This window comes from Mchenga conophoros, unplaced genomic scaffold (assembly GCF_057382185.1).
Source record: "Mchenga conophoros isolate Kocher_MC1m ecotype Shallow Benthic unplaced genomic scaffold, M_conophoros_male_GT1.1 unmapped_scaffold_5, whole genome shotgun sequence".
Taxonomy (NCBI): domain Eukaryota; kingdom Metazoa; phylum Chordata; class Actinopteri; order Cichliformes; family Cichlidae; genus Mchenga; species Mchenga conophoros.
Window position 1 is genome coordinate 685322 of NW_028182332.1, and position 16051 is coordinate 701372.

The 16051-nt window shown below is 42.9% G+C and overlaps 1 protein-coding gene across 1 annotated transcript; it reads left to right on the plus strand.

Moving 5' to 3' along the window:
- The first annotated feature begins 2222 nt into the window (after nucleotides 1-2222).
- Nucleotides 2223-15437, plus strand: LOC146546203 (protein NLRC3-like). Its single transcript, XM_085266620.1, has 7 exons — nucleotides 2223-2459; nucleotides 4277-4353; nucleotides 4470-6261; nucleotides 7772-7948; nucleotides 10964-11140; nucleotides 14154-14327; nucleotides 15003-15437. Exons 1-6 carry the CDS (start codon nucleotides 2350-2352, stop codon nucleotides 14317-14319), a joined length of 2499 nt encoding a protein of 832 aa, XP_085122746.1. The 5' UTR covers nucleotides 2223-2349; the 3' UTR covers nucleotides 14320-14327; nucleotides 15003-15437.
- The last annotated feature ends 614 nt before the right edge of the window (nucleotides 15438-16051 follow it).

The window sequence follows — 16051 nt, forward strand, 5'->3', positions numbered from 1 at the left end:
TACCCTGGGTGTGTTTAATAAAATTAAAAGTGTTGCAAGTAAATTAAGATTAATTAAAGATTAAGTAAAGTTAATATAAAGGATAGAAGGATTTTTAGAATAGGATCCTTTACAGGAGAAGATTTCAGGACTACAGCGACCACATTGGTGGCGAGAATCCTGGAAGCCCGAGACCGAACGGAACCAACCAGAGAAAGGGGAACCAAAAGAAGCACAGAGCACAGAGAACCATAGTTCCAGAAAATGTGTTGTTTAGGAAATTAAAAGCTCGTTAGACACAGGTTAAATGTGAGCATAAAAGTAATGAAGAGTAATGAGAGGGACTTTAGGAATAGTTGCAGGATTTCTATGTTATGTAAATTGCCCAAACACAGTGTTCAGGCCGGATATGCTCTACCCGTTAAAGGGGGCAAAGAAACCAGGACTAAGTTTTGAAGATGAAACGGGTTAACTCTATAGAGGATGTTTCCAAAGATTGACAAAATAATCTAGGACCTTTTACCAGAAAAGCTAATTGTACCTGTTTGGAGTTTACAGTGAGCACTGAGGGAAGTCAGAAGTGGGTTTAAACTGGGATTCTGGGTAAAAAAGGGGGTGTAGGAAGTAGATTTAGGACATTTCACAGGTGCTGTCTTAGAGCTTGATTTATTTGTTGTGGATAGAAGTAATTATGACGGAATAATAAGGAAACATTGAAAACATACAACCCGTTGAGGGGACAGATAGGGTTGGGCAATTGAAAGGTTTCATTTTGTTTAGCATAATCTCTTTTGGTATATTTTAGCCTTTTAACATGCAAGTAAACTTAATGGGATAAATCAGGAATTATGTCGTGTTTCTTAGGAAACACAAAAAGCGGGAGAACTGTCATGTAATTAATATATTCTTAGTGCTTATTTTCTGATTATATTGTTTTATGTACTTTAATAATGAAGGTTTGTAAAGCAAGGCCACTTTTGACTCACAAACTAAGTGCTCAGCCAGACTGAAAAACAGGAAGTTAGTGTAGAAATATACAAGCATATTAATAAATACAGCAAGCCAGACAGAAAAGAGGAACTTGTACCATATAAGGAGTTGTTGAAACTGTGTGATGTGTAAAGTACCAAAATAACACCTATATGTGACACATTTTTAGATTCTAATGTTAGAGATCCTGCAACTGGCGAGACCTCTTCCCTCTGACCCCTCCCCAAACCCTCAAACCCTCCTACCCACCTCGACATACAAACTCTGTGTGGCTTCACGTGTTCTGTTGATGTTTACATGATCGAAATAACTTGAACACAAACACAAACAAACAAAGAGGAAGACCGCACCGGAAGGAAAAAACAGACAAGTCCCAGCATCCTCTGTGTTTAGGGAGCAGCAGTGAAAGTGAAAGTATTGAGCCTCTGTTCAGAGCAGCAGGAGGAAGGTGGAGCTGAGGCAGGTGAGTGTTTACATGAATATATTTCTTCTTATGACATAAAATAATTCCACGCTGTTCATGTCTGTGGGTGAAATGTGAGGCCGGTCGGCTCCTCTGAGCGCTGGTTTCCTGTAAGTAGAGAGGAAGTGAGTTTAGCTGAGCCTCCGTTTAGTGTGAGAGAGCAGGAGGAGAGTGAGAGCTGTGCTGAGGCAGGGTGAGTGTTAACACCGCTCTGACATTACTGTGTCTCTGTGGCGGGAACAACAGGCTCCGTCAGTGGAGGCAAAAATAATCAGACTTTGGTTTTTCAAAGGAAACAACTTTATGTCGGAAGTTCCCGCACGCTCATTGGATAACGATGTGTCAATCTCGAGCTATTAGCCAATGAGCGTGCGGATTCACAGAAAGTAAGGGAATATCTGTGGTCTGATACCGCGGGCTCATGGGCTAAGGACTTGGATTGACAAGTCAAGCGCAGATGATTGTGTTGTTTCTTATAAAGGCTTGTGTGTGTGTGCCTTCCTGTGTGTGTCCTTGTGTCAGTGGAACTGAATCAGTGTGTTAGAGAAAGTGCTCCTCTGCTGTGCCGTCATCGTGTGAACGCTTCTTTTAAAGTTGGAACTCATGTTTTTATGATCTGCTTCATTTCATTGAACCTTTATTTCTAACCATGAAGTCCCTTTGAGGTTACAGCCTCCTGGTTAGGTTTAGGCTGTTATTGTGCTTCAGGCTGAAATATGAGGAGTAAGGAGTGGGGCTGGTTAGCCCTCATGACCCTCACCATAACACCTACGTCACAGGACAGTGTTTACCACAGAAACTCCATGAAATGATCAATGAGAACTTTAGAAACCCGTCAGTGTGATGCTTCCAGTACAACAGCACCTCTGAGTGTGTGTGTTTGCCTCTCAGACTAACTCCACCCTGACATCAAGAAGATGGAGGAAGAGGATGGAGCAGGATCTGCAGCATCCAGCTGTGTGTCTGTGAGGAGTGACTGGTCCAAAGAAGAACCTCCAGACTTCAGTAATGAACCTGCAGCAACAATGTAAGAGAGCTGCTGACTCATTTATTCAGTGTAAATAAGGATTTTTGATGCAATGGGAGAAGAAAAATGACAAAAACAGTTTAAAAAATAAGGATTAAAATATTACAAACTATGTTTTTGAGTTTCCTGATGTAGTACAAAAATATATGAACATAACTGTATATAGGACAGATATTTTACGGTTCTTTTAGGCAGCACCAAAAAACAAAAAGACTATTTTTAAGCTGTCTGATGTAGTGAGTCAACATGTCACACTGGGTCAAAGGTCAGGGAGTAAAAGTGTGTTTTAAAGGAGGTTTAAAAGCAGCGAGTGAAGGAGCCTGTCGAGGTAAATCGTTCCATAACTGATCAAATTCAGTTGGTGGACCTCTGTGTGAAATCAAGCATCTGGTTCACAGAGAGGATAACCCTCACATGGGCTGTACAACATTATATAGGGAGACAAAAACAGAGATTATCGTAGCCATCGCTCTCTCGCATGGACGTGGCAGTCTTGCTGTCTGCTGCGAATCCTCCCCGTACCTCCGTGACCTCGTCTGGTATCTGCTCCCTCCTCTGTAAGAGACAGTAACGGAAAACACGTCTCTGCCTAGTCTTGAAAATCTAATCTTATCATCCATTGTTCTTCTAGGGCCTCTTCTTCTTGTGGCCTCAGCTAACTGCTAACATTTAAATGGCTAACATTAACATGTGTGCCAGCCAGGTTAACATTTATGATGAACTATGATTAATTAACTGATGTTGAAACTGGAGCTTTACTGACCTCTGAAATTCCTCCTAAAGTGTTATTCAGTATTGTGACAGTCAGCTGCTTCAGCTGCTGCTGGGATGGGCTGTGGCAAAGAGAACAGAGAAAATCCAAATCAGAGTTTTTCTCTGAATTAAAAGCAAGGAAACAACAATATATTCTACATGGTGAAACTGATGGTTTGTGGTGTTTGGGTCTGTTTTTCTGTATTCATGCAGATAAAGTGTAAACTCAGATGAATTATACCATCAAATGTTAAAGGAAAATATCAGGATGAGTGTCTGTGAGCTGAGAAGGACGTGAAGCGAGCAGTTTATCTCAGAGCTGAAGCTGCTCTGTGTGCAGAGATGAGCTCAGATTCCTGCTGTGATTGATCAACAGTCACAGAAATGTAGACTTGTAGTTATTACTGCAGTATGGTCACAGCAGATACTGATAAACATGTATTATGAGGATGGATGATCAAGTTTCTCACTCTCTCCTTTAAATCTCAGTTTTTTTCTTCTTCACAGTTTATCTGTTAATTTATTAATGAATAACACTGAAAGAGTTTCTGTTATATTTCCCCTTGAACATCAGCTTATTAGGGCGGCATTAGGAAATAGCCCCCCTCCAAAGAATGAATAAATTAATGATGATAATAATAAAATGATTAAAAAGCAGAGCTCAGAGTGGTAGAATGGTCAAACATGGATCCACGGGTGGTTCAACTGCATTTGAAGACGTGACTAAAGCAAATCTTTCAAATAATCCCACCATCAACGGGATGTTGTCTCCTTTACTACGGTTACTTTACTTGGTCACCGTGTGAGTTTCTTTGAAATGAACCAAATTCTTTTATTTGTTGGTTGTTGCATATTTAACCTCTACAGTCAGGAAAGGAGGAGATGAGGCCTCAACAATGTTGGGTTGTAGCTGTGGTTCAGGTTAGAGTGAGTGTCCATGGAATAAATGTAAGTCAGTGAAGTGGAAACATGACTGTGTTCAAACTTTGTTTTCCTTTTTATAATGAGTCTAATCAAAGGTGGACAGAAGTATCTCCACTTTGACTTTTCTGTGTCTCCATCAGAGCTTCTGCACAGTGTGGAGAAAGATCCAGAAGCAGAGCTGGACTGCAGACAGCCAGTCAGAGCAGCTGTGTACAAAGTAAGACTGAACATCTGTCTGCTGATGGACTCATTTCTGAAAACTGGACTTCTTGTGTTGTTCAGACATTGAAGAGTTTTCTTTCTCTTTAGTCTCTTTGTTTTTCTTTCTTTCAGCAGATGTTGGTCTGCAGGAGGTTTTAGATGAACATAAGATCAGTCTGAGGAGGAGATGTGAACGTGTGACTGAAGGAAGTGATGAAACAGGAAGTAGAACCCTCCTCAACACCATCTACACTGAGCTCTACATCACAGAGGGACAGAGTGAAGAGGTTCATACCCAACATGAGGTGAGGCAGCTGGAGACAGCTTCCAAGATGGACGCCCTCCATGACGCTCCAATCAGGTGCCAGGACATCTTTAAAGCCTTACCTGACCAACAGAGACCCATCAGAGTGGTTCTGACCAACGGCGTGGCTGGTGTTGGAAAAACCTTCTCAGTGCAGAAGTTCACTCTGGACTGGGCAGAGGGCTTGGAGAACCAACATGTCAGTGTGGTGGTTCTGCTTTCATTCAGGGAGCTGAACCTGATCAGAGATGAGCAGTACAGTCTTCTGGAGCTGCTCCATGTTTTCCATCCAACATTACAGAAGGTCACAGCAGAGAAGCTGGCTGTCTCTCAGCTTTTGTTCATCTTTGACGGCCTGGATGAAAGCAGACTTTCATTGGATTTCACCAACAGGAAGCTGCTGTCTGATGTCACACAGAAGTCATCAGTCAGCCAGCTGCTGACAAACCTCATCCAGGGGAATCTGCTTCCCTCGGCTCTCGTCTGGATAACTTCCCGACCTGCAGCAGCCAATCAGATCCCTCCTACATGTGTTGACAGGCTAACAGAAGTACGAGGCTTCACTGACGCCCAGAAGAAGGAGTACTTCAGGAGGAGATTCAGTGATGAAGAGCTGTCCAGCAGAATCATCTCCCACATGAAGACATCCAGGAGCCTCCACATCATGTGTAGTATCCCAGTCTTCTGCTGGATCACTGCTACAGTTCTGGAGCACATGTTGACTACAGAGCAGAGAGGAGAGCTGCCCAAGACCCTGACTGACATGTACTCACACTTCCTGCTGGTTCAGACAAAGAGGAAGAAGAACAAGTACCATGAGGGACGTGAGACGAGTCCACAGGAGCTGACGGAGGCTGACAGGGAAGTTCTTCTGAAGCTGGGGAGGCTGGCGTTTGAACATCTGGAGAAAGGAAACATCATGTTCTACCAAGAAGACCTGGAGCAGTGTGGTCTGGATGTGACAGAGGCCTCGGTGTACACAGGAGTTTGTACAGAGATCTTCAAAAGAGAGTGTGTGATCTTCCAGAAACCAGTCTACTGCTTTGTTCATCTGAGCATTCAGGAGTTTCTGGCTGCTGTCTACATGTTCCACTGTCACACCAACAGGAAGACAAAGGTGCTGAAGAACTTCTTGGGACAAAAATACAACGAGTCCTCTCTGGATGATTTCCTTAAACGAGCCATGGAGAAATCCCTCCAGAGTAAAAATGGCCACCTGGACCTGTTTGTTCGCTTCCTTCATGGCCTCTGTCTGGAGTCCAACCAGAGACTATTAGTAGGTCTGCTGGGTCAGACAGAGATCAGTCCAGGAACCATCCAGAGAGTCATCAACAACCTGAAGTGGATGAACAGTTATGGAATCTCTCCTGACAGAAGCATCAACATCTTCCACTGTCTGATGGAGATGAACCACCTCTCAGTACATCAGGAGATCCAAGAGTTCCTGAAGTCAGAGAACAGATCAGAGAAGGAACTCTCTGAGATCCAGTGCTCAGCTCTGGCCTTCATGCTGCAGATGTCAGAGGAGGTTCTGGATGAGTTGGACCTGCTGAAGTACAACACATCAGTGCCGGGACGACAGAGACTGATTCCAGCTGTGAGGAACTGCAGAAAAGCTCGGTGAGTCCAGATGTGATCTTTAACATCATTGATCAGTGTAGGTTAGTAGTTTAATGTTGAAAATAAAATCAGATTGTAACCACAAAGTGTTTGTGTCCGTACGCTGCAACCTTCCACACCATTCCTTTATTGTACAGACTCAGCAGCAGCTCCATGGATCCCAAATCCAAGAGTGGAGAACAGATCTGAAGTGTGTCACATCCATGCAGTCACAGCTGTTTCCACCATGTTTCCACTGATATTAATCCTGTTCAATGACACGTTTCATATCAGTGAATATGTTCTTTAGGACGTCCACTGACATGTTTAAGTGTCCTGCTGGAAATCACTCAAATCATCCATGAAATCCATGAAAAATCCTTTTAGTGTTTCTAACTTCACCCTCTGTCCTCTCTCTCTCTCCATCCTCCTCACTGCTTCTTTCACTGATAATCACACAAACATCGTATTCAGCTACAAAATAACACAATAATATCATCTGATCATCATTATTATAAGAGCAGGATCCATATTTGATATCAGAGTAACACACTGCTTGGTTATGTGCAGCCATCATCAGTGACTGTCGGTCAAACAGAAGCTCTCTGATTGGTTGCTGACCTTGGTCACCTGTCCACTCTCACCTTTTTGTGTTTGCTCTCTCTTTGCTGTCTCCATCCTCTCTCTCCTTTCTCTCCCTCTCTGTCTTTGTACGTCACTCAGGTCCAATGGAAACAGTGACATTTACAAACCAATCAAAGACAAACTGATCCATGTCAGGTTATAACAATATTCAAAGTGAATACAGGCTGCTGCTGGACACAGACAGGTAACATCATTTTGACTTGCTGTCACCTGGATCTGGACTCATAAACACTGAAGCCCTGAACAGGAATACAAATCATTTTCTGCCAACTAGCGACACACCAGCAGATAATGGCTCAGAAAGCTAAAATGAGCCAATCATTTCTGTGTTTAGTTCCCCTGAAATCAGATCTGATATCAGCAGCTCTGAGTTCATTCATCATTATTGTCCAGTGATGAGATTTCTGCTCCGTTTGGTAACAGTCAGCAGGTTTTTCCTGCGTGTGGACATGAACAGTCGTACCTGACAGCAGGTAGCAAACAGAGATCATCTTTCCAGCTGGAACTCTTCACTGAGCTGAACTCATTCAAAATGTTCTGGACTCAAAACAGGAAACAGTCCAAATGTGTGTCTTCACTCTGACTCTGGATCAGATCTCAGTGACAGACTGTGGACATTATGGAAGCCTAAATGTGACACCATCTTCCTCCTTCATCTGCAGATTAAAGCCAAACAAAGATTCTCATTAAAAGTCTGCAGGTCTGAGAGAGACTCAATCGTTGTGTCATGTCAAACACAGTAAGAGGAGCTGAAGCACAGATGTGAAGAGCAGATTCATCAGATTATGACCTCACTCTGTTTTGTCTTCATATACATTCAGTCTGTGTTTATAATGCAGATTTTCTGCTTTTATAATAACACATTTTATATTTTCTATCATCACAGACTGACTCAGTGTGGACTCTCAGAGTCTCACTGTGAAGTTGTGGCCTCAGCTCTGAAGTCCAACCCCTCCCATCTGACAGAGCTGGACATGAGTTACAACTTCAACCTGCAGGATTCAGGGATGAAGCTTCTGTGTGCTGGACTGGAGAGTCCAAACTGTCGACTGGAGACTCTGAGGTGAGTTCACTGACTGCGGCTGTTGTAGTTTTTCTATATTTCAGGTCTTTGATTGATGTTTGAAACTTTCTTTAGTTCCTAAATGTTCAGGATGTGTCTGAAGACAAATGTGAAGAAGTCTGAGTGCTTTCAGAAATGTTGTCTTTCCAAACGACTGAACTTCAGTTTTTCCTTTTGGCTCCAAACAGAAGTGACAGACTTGAGCAGGGTTCATTTAAAGGCTGACAGAAGTGGAGTGGTGACGGGGAGATGTTTGACAGGACAGTGTTTCAGCCTCCACAGGTTCATGTTGTGCTCCATCAGTCAGTGAAGATGAAGTCAGTGCTGATGAGGCTGTAGAGTGTGTGAGGGATGTGAATGAGGATGATGAAGATCTGATGATAGCAGATAAAAACAGGCTGCAGAGACTTTGAGCCATACAGGGCACACAGTGTGTGTACATGTCACCCTTTTTAACTGAGTAGTCCAAAATCAGTCAAATCCACAGTAATCTGTCATACAAAGTCAAGGAAAAAAACAATATTTGAGAATCTACTCTCGTTGGGTTCAGTTAGGATCATAAGGAGACTGGCAGTGGTAACTCAACTTAAAGAAGGAATATCCCTCCATTCAGAATGAGACACTGACAACAACTTAAAGGGAGAAAAGTGATTTGAGTGTATTCAACATTTAAATGCTCCAAAACATAGACATGAACAAAACATTTAGACCATTTCAACCATTTAAATCTCAACAATGTACAATATATCACTTAAAGTGTCCATAAATGTATCAGGTAGGCTGTCCATTTCAGTTCAGTGCACTTAGTATTCAGTGGTCTTAGTAAGTGTTAATTGATGCATCAGTTTTTTGTGTTAAGTAGAATCAGATCTGACCCAAAAAAAGAAAAAAAGTAACAACATAAAGTGTCCTGAGATCTCAGAAAAAACGTTAATCCAAAAAAAAATTGCAAATCGTTGTATCCTACCACCCTCCAAGGAAACAGGTGGCCTTCAGATTGAGAACGTCCTTTCTAGGCACCTCCAGTGGCATCCAGTCCTTAGATGGCACCGCTCGGTCCTTGCAGCAGATTCCTACCACGTAAAAAAAAACCAGCCTGCACACAACGTGCAGTGCAATCACTCACTTGTAAAATAAAACGTGTTTCTCTAGTGTTATCCCTTTTTTTTCCCCTCACACATCTATACAGTTCTTATTGGCCAATAACAATTTATCAACAACAAAAATACATTTCAATGCAAATCATGAAGCATGAAAAGTGTCTCCGTGGTGTGTTAGCTAAAACTTCACATGTAAGCGCATTAGCCCAGGGAGCACATGTGGGTATGCTAGCATACTTTCCACAGGCTAACACAGCTAAGCAATCGTTAGCAGGTTCTAAGACAAATATCACATTTCCGACAAGTATCCTGACTGGTTTTATGCCCAGAAACTAGACTATGAATCACAACTTAAACTGCAACTGTGAGACTCACCAGGATATTCTTCATAGAAAACATTAATTCCGTAGCGCAACACGTTACAAGACTGAATATCCACACAGCTTTGCGCATCTAGCTCCGTGCAGGCGGATGCAGTGAAAGAAAGTCACCACGAACGCGCTATGGTGCATTCACGGTACATGAAAAGAAATCAGCATTTAACAAAACAGTAAAACTTCAAATTAGAATAAAAACAGAATACAATTGGCAATAAAATAACCATGGGTTACATACAGAACAGCTGAAATCATTATGGAGACCTCACTGGAATATGGAAGCATCACAGTACAGCTTCAGTGAAGCTTTAAAGTCTCTGATATGAGATGAGAAATGAAGCAGCCAGAGCTTTTTCATGAGTGGAAATCCACGGTGACTGCTGCTGCTACAGCCTCCAGATTACCCAGCAGCTCATCCTGCTCAACATTTTCGCACCAACTTTAATGGAAGTGTGATGTTTTCAGCTGGAGTGATGGTCAGGGTGGCCTCCCTCTCCTCTTCTTCTCCTCTTCCTCTTTCATTTGTAAAGCCACTTCTGCTGCTTTCATTCATTTGGAAGTCCTGTAGCTGAGTTTGGGAGAGACTAACAGCCTCGGCAGCAGAGGGGAGAAAGGCTGTAACACCACCACTTTACTCTGTTCTACCTGTCACATCATTTTATCAGGAAACAAATCTGCTCATGTTTTTACTATGTTTGTCTTGAAGATGTAAGAAGATCACATGGTGCTTTTTATTATTGTGTTGGTTTGTTTCCTGTCTCTTGGATGGAGCCCAGCTGTGCGTGGCCCCTGGGCCTGTGGTCAGAGTGTGTGCTGGATAATCCGGCCCAGGATGAGGCCAAACTGACATGGGATGAAATGTCTGTCACATAATTGAGCTTAGTGTAGTTTCATTTCTGCACAATTTAAACGCAACCAAAACTTTGTTCTGTCTTTTCTATGTTATACTGTAGACTTTCTTTGATACTGTGTCCAAAAGGAGCAGCTTTTACTTTGAAGGGGAGGCGTCTCTGTTTCCTCTTCAGGTTGGATGATGGAAGCAAATGAGTGTGTGATGTTCTTTCAGTGTTGCACTTTGTAAATGCTCCCTGAGCACTGGTCTCACAGCCAGCTGCACATAGAGACCAGTGTTGTTAGTCCAGGTCAGAAGATGACTTGTTGAAATGAAAATGAGCTTGTAGTTTGTCTGCTTTAATAATGTGACTGGAAAAAGGTGTTGGACTTCAAATATGTCCATTTCTTTCACACTTCACCTTTAAAAGTGAAGCCTCGTGGTTCCTGGAAGGAAAAACACGACTTTTTCAAGTCTTTGTCCTGTTTTTATGATAAATGTACGACTTTAATGTGAAACATTCAGAGTTTTTTCTCTTGTTGTGTTTGTTTGAAGCTGCTTCCTGTTGGCTTCAGCTGTTTGGAGTTTCCATTTTCTAAACTTCTACATTCTGAACCTTCTTCAGCTCTGAACAGATGATGAAACACTGAATGATTTCAAGCTCACACTTTGTCTAATAAACTTACATCTTTCATTCTTTATACAGATTGGAGCGCTGTGGTTTGTCAGAGATCAGCTGTGATTATCTGGCAGCAGCACTGAAGTCCAACCCCTCCCATCTGAGAGAGCTGGACCTGAGTAACAACAACAAGCTGCAGGATTCAGGAGTGAAGCATCTGTGTGGTTTCCTGGAGAGTCCAGGATGTGGACTTGAAACTCTGAGGTCAGTCAGCATGTTTTAGTTGTGCTGAGATGAATATGATGTGAAAGTTGTGCTGACACTAAACTGCAGACATCAGGCTGATATTATACTGATCCACACTGAGGATCTTCATGGTAAAGTCTGTTTTCTTCTTCTCTGGTTTAGTCCATTGACTGCAGCAGAACAATGTTCACATTTCAAACAGTGAGACTCAACGTATGGCCCGCGGCCCACACGCGGCCTGCCCACCTTTCCTGATTCAGAGAGAGGGGACCCTGATTAACTGTGTAGTGTTCTTCCTCACAGTTCTAAGTATCAGACACAACAATGAATAATCCACAGCTCACTGTCTTTAGCAGGTCAAAGGTCACGGCACACAGCAGACAGTGGGAAATATTATAATTCTGATCATTTATCAGCACATATCCATATGTATAAAAACAAAGCTGACACTGTGAGACTTGATCAGAGGTGTGATCATCACAGCAGAGGCCTTTGTGTCAAAGTCAATGAGGTCAAACAGAAACACATGAAGCAGATTTTCCTGTTCTGGCTTTTTATAGCAGATAACCTTCAAAATATTCTGCAGTCCATCAAAAACTGAAGCAAACCATGAATCAACATGTGAACATGAGCTGATGCTGCTGAAGTGAAGCAAAGTTACAGAGGTTTGATTACAGACACAGCTGAGAGTTTGTAATCTGTCATCATTTTAAAAGGTTTAAATTTCTTCAGTATTGAACAGCAGAAATGAGGCTTTGTTTTGGGAGGCCGACAGCAGTGAACACAACAGCAGACTGGTGCGTAATAAGCAGTGAATAATGCAGGAAACAGATTTTTGAAGGTAAACTGTTCTTGAAGTACCTTCAAAAACCTTCAAAGAAGAAGAAAAATCCTCCACTGGATAATTCACTGTGAAACTCTCCAACTCTTCATTCCACCTTAAAGTCTGTCTGACACTGAAATCCAAAGCAAAATGTGCGTTTGCTTTACAGACAGCAGTCCAACACAAACATACACACATCATCCAAAACACAGTCCAACATCCAAATCTCCTCCACTGCCAGCATGAATGATGGGAAAGAGAAGGAGGAACACTCTGACATTCAGGGTTAGAATGAGTTTCATGAAGCAGACTGTGAAGATCAAAGCTGCATTAGAAAGCTTACATGAATGAATGAGTGGACAGAAGTGGACAGAGATCATCTGAAGCACTTCAAAGGCTTTAAATCAGCACATTTCTCTTTATTCTTTATCAACTCTGTTAGTTTCTCTCAGTTTTCTGTGGAATGAAGCTAACAGCAGGCTAATAAGATGCTGACCAATAGGTTTCTATTAAAGGTTGTAATTTGTATATGAAAAAGTGCTTTGGCTCAGCAGGGATCAGCTTACAGGTAGAATACAGCTGCTGGATGGGATTAGCATGTCATAGCTATCTACCAAACTGCTAACTGGGGGATTTCAGGCCATCTATGGATCATTTTTGCTAACTGTTTATTCAGCTTAGGCTCACAGGGCTGCAGCCTGTGCCCTAGCTGTCATAGGGCAAGAGGCGTGGTCCACCTGCACAGGTGAGCAGTCCATCACAGGGCCAACAGAGAGAGACAGAGAAGCACTCTCTCACATCCACACCTACAGCCAATTTAGAAGCACCAATGAACCTAAGCAGCATTTCATTGGACTGTGGGAGAACATCCAACCTCCACAGAAAGGCCAACAAGCTTCAACCTACAACCTTCTTGCTTTAAGGCACTAGTGCAAACCACTTTTCCCCATTTCAGCCCAAATCCTGCATCTTCCTGTTTCTGACTCCAGGCCAGCTCCACTAACACTTTCTCATCAGACACTGCCACCTAGTGGAGGAAGTCTTAGTTCCATTTGAAGCTTCAGATTACAGTTAGTTCCTTTACAAAGAGGTGGAGGTGGTGGGGCCACAGCACCATCATCACTGAGTGCCATAGGACACTTAACCTTTGTTTCCATATGCTGAGAACTTCCTGTTGTTCCAAGGAGGACTGGAAAATGTGTGAAAATCGCCCAGTCACTTCCTCACAGCACACTTCAATCATTTCTCTCCCACAGCATCAGGACCAGGGCTTTTTCTCTCTTTGGTCCCGCTAAGAGATTTCCACACAAACACCTCATCAGTGGGACTCTCAGAGCTACCAGCCCTTTGCTACAATCACAAAGCTCTTCATTGAAATCAATGATATCAAAGCTGGAATCCAACGAGTCCAAGTCTTCTGCTGATTCAGCATCACATTCATCTTTGCTCCTTGTTCTGCATCCCCACCATGGACTTCATTCCTTTCCAAGCCAGCCTTGAGTGTCCTTTATTCAGCTCATCCTCTGCTTTACTTTTACACCTGATTTTAGCTGCTTTATCTCTCTTTCAACAAGTTTCTTTGCCTCAATCTTTTTCTTCTCTCCCTCATAACAAGACAGCTTCTTCTGCCTGAGAACATGTTGGAGTGATTTACTAATCCAGGGCTGCTTATTGGGGAAAATACTTCCTGTTTCCAAAGTAATCCCCATTTTCCCCAGAAAGAAATGTAAGTAGAAATCGATGATCTAAGTGAGAACATGAGCCTTTAAAACGTCCCAGTGGGTGCAGAGTCTTTGGTCCAGACTGGAACAACTGTGTGCCCAGTTTGAGCTCTCTTCAGTCCTGTGACCTGACAGACCCAGAGGGGCCATCACATCACACTTAGAAGCTCCCCTAATGGAGCCACAACACATGTCCAACACTTAGTCTGTCTTGTTGGACCAACTGGAAGAAATGATTCAAGGACTTAGTCACAGAACAGAGATTCAAATCTCCAAAATCCAACTGGCTGCATCAGGACATATAGTCTGAAACTCTGCACAGTTTCCTGTTTGAAGCTGCTTCCTGTTGGCTTCAGCTGTTTGGAGTTTCCCTTTTCTAAACTTCTACATTCTGAACCTTCTTCAGCTCTGAACAGATGATGAAACACTGAATGATTTCAAGCTCACACTTTGTCTAATAAACTTACATCTTTCATTCTTTATACAGATTGAGGCTCTGTGGTTTGTCAAAGATCAGCTGTGATTATCTGGCAGCAGCACTGAAGTCCAACCCCTCCCATCTGAGAGAGCTGCACCTGTGGGGAAACAACCTGAAGTATCCAGATGTGAAGCAGCTGTCTGATCTTCAGCAGAGTCCAGACTACAGACTGTAGACTCTGAGGTCAGTAGAGTGATGGAGTGAGTGGGTGGTGCTGTCAGCAGTATTGTACTAAACACAGTCAGTATGAAACAAAGATCCAGTGTTTCCTGTAAAGCTGCAGCTTCTCAGTGAAGCTGTGAGAGGAGAATGGTGACAGGCTTCAGGATTGGACACAAACACTTCCTGTTTCTGACCTTTATGGTCACCATAGTAACAGATGACACGCTCTGATCAAACACTGTCAACAGCCAATCAGCTCTCTGAACAAAGCAGCACGCAGACCAATGACTGCATTCATTTCCAAGTTTAAAGCAGTGAAGAACACAGTCTGTAGGTGAGGAAGAATTTAGTGAGAGCAGATGTTTGGATGGAATTCCTCCAGTTAACAGCTGGAACCGTCCATCTGGTTTGTTGGGCTTGTTGTTGGGGTTCCTACAGAGCTCAGAGTGGACACACCAAGGTTCTTCTAATGAATGAAAGTCCAAACTCAAACTAGGAGGGAAAAACATTTTCATCAACTTCAATAAAAATCCAAAGATTAGAAAAAGTGAAGCAACAATGAGTCCTAGTACAGTCCCAGCACTGAAGTCCCTGCTGCTCTTTATACTGGATGTGCTGCATCACTGACTGACAGCTGATGAAGAGTCTCTGGAAACACTCGTTTATCTCCTCTACTCTTCCTTCTTCTCTCTGCAGGTGGAGGTGATGATGGTAAACAGGACGGTGTGTGTGCTGAGAGAGGAGGAGCTGTGTCCTGATGATCCAGAGAGGTTGAAGCAGCAGCAGCTTGTGTGTAGAGACGCTCTGACTGGGCCATGTTACTGGGAGGTGGAGAGGAGAGCTTCATCCAGTAGTGACTGACAGAGGAATGAGAAGAAGTGCAGATGACTGTCAGTGCTGCAGAGTGAACTGCTCTGAGAACAGCTCCACTGTCAGACACAATGTAGAGTCCAGCATCATCCCTGTGTGTCCCTCTGGATCTGACAGAGGATCATCAGTGTATCTGGACTGCTCTGCTGCTGCTCTGTCCTTCTACAGTCTCTGCACAGTCTCTGTCTGACTCTGGCTTCAGACCCTCCTGGATCAAACTCACCTGGAAAGACTTTCAAACATCACTCAATAGATTTGAATACAGAATATATTTGATATATACTGTAGATGTACTGTGGAGTTGCAGTTTGTCACTTGTAAATACAGTGTGTGAGCAGCTGTGAGCTGAAAGATCTTTCTAGAAACACGAAATGTTTTCACTCTTCTGTTGCTTTTTCATATATTTCCACAACATTAATATTGATCCCACCTGTCTCACCTGTTTCATGCTTTTATACATAATAACAGGACACGTGTGATCTGAGCGCTGCTGTGGTTGCTGTGCTGCACGTCTTCATTTAGATAACAGAGACATCTAGTGGTTCAGAGGGAGAACTGCAGGAGGTGGAGCTGTGTTATATTTAGGCGCAGATACAAATATGACAAGTATCAGTGTGGGATACAAAAGGTCACATCAGTCAGCAGAGGGAACAGTGATCACACAGCAATGTAAGAATAGAAACATAACAGTGAATGTGGACATGTATACAGATGGAAGCAAACAAACAGGATGTAACACTACATTAAAGCCACAAATGGGAAGAAAACAAAGCCAAAGGAAAATATATTTGATCTCAGGAATCCAAATCAGATGCTTTAGAGCAGGGGTCGGCAACCCTGGGCACGCGTGTCACAGTTGCCACGTGAAGGGTTAA

Excerpts from the sequence above, each read along its gene's own strand:
- LOC146546203 (XM_085266620.1), top strand. The coding sequence starts at position 2,350 with ATGGAGGAAGAGGATGGAGCAGGATCTGCAGCATCCAGCTGTGTGTCT. Across the intron at positions 2,460-4,276 it reads AATGAACCTGCAGCAACAAT|AGCTTCTGCACAGTGTGGAG; the intron begins GTAAGAGAGCTG and ends TGTCTCCATCAG. Across the intron at positions 4,354-4,469 it reads TCAGAGCAGCTGTGTACAAA|CAGATGTTGGTCTGCAGGAG; the intron begins GTAAGACTGAAC and ends TCTTTCTTTCAG.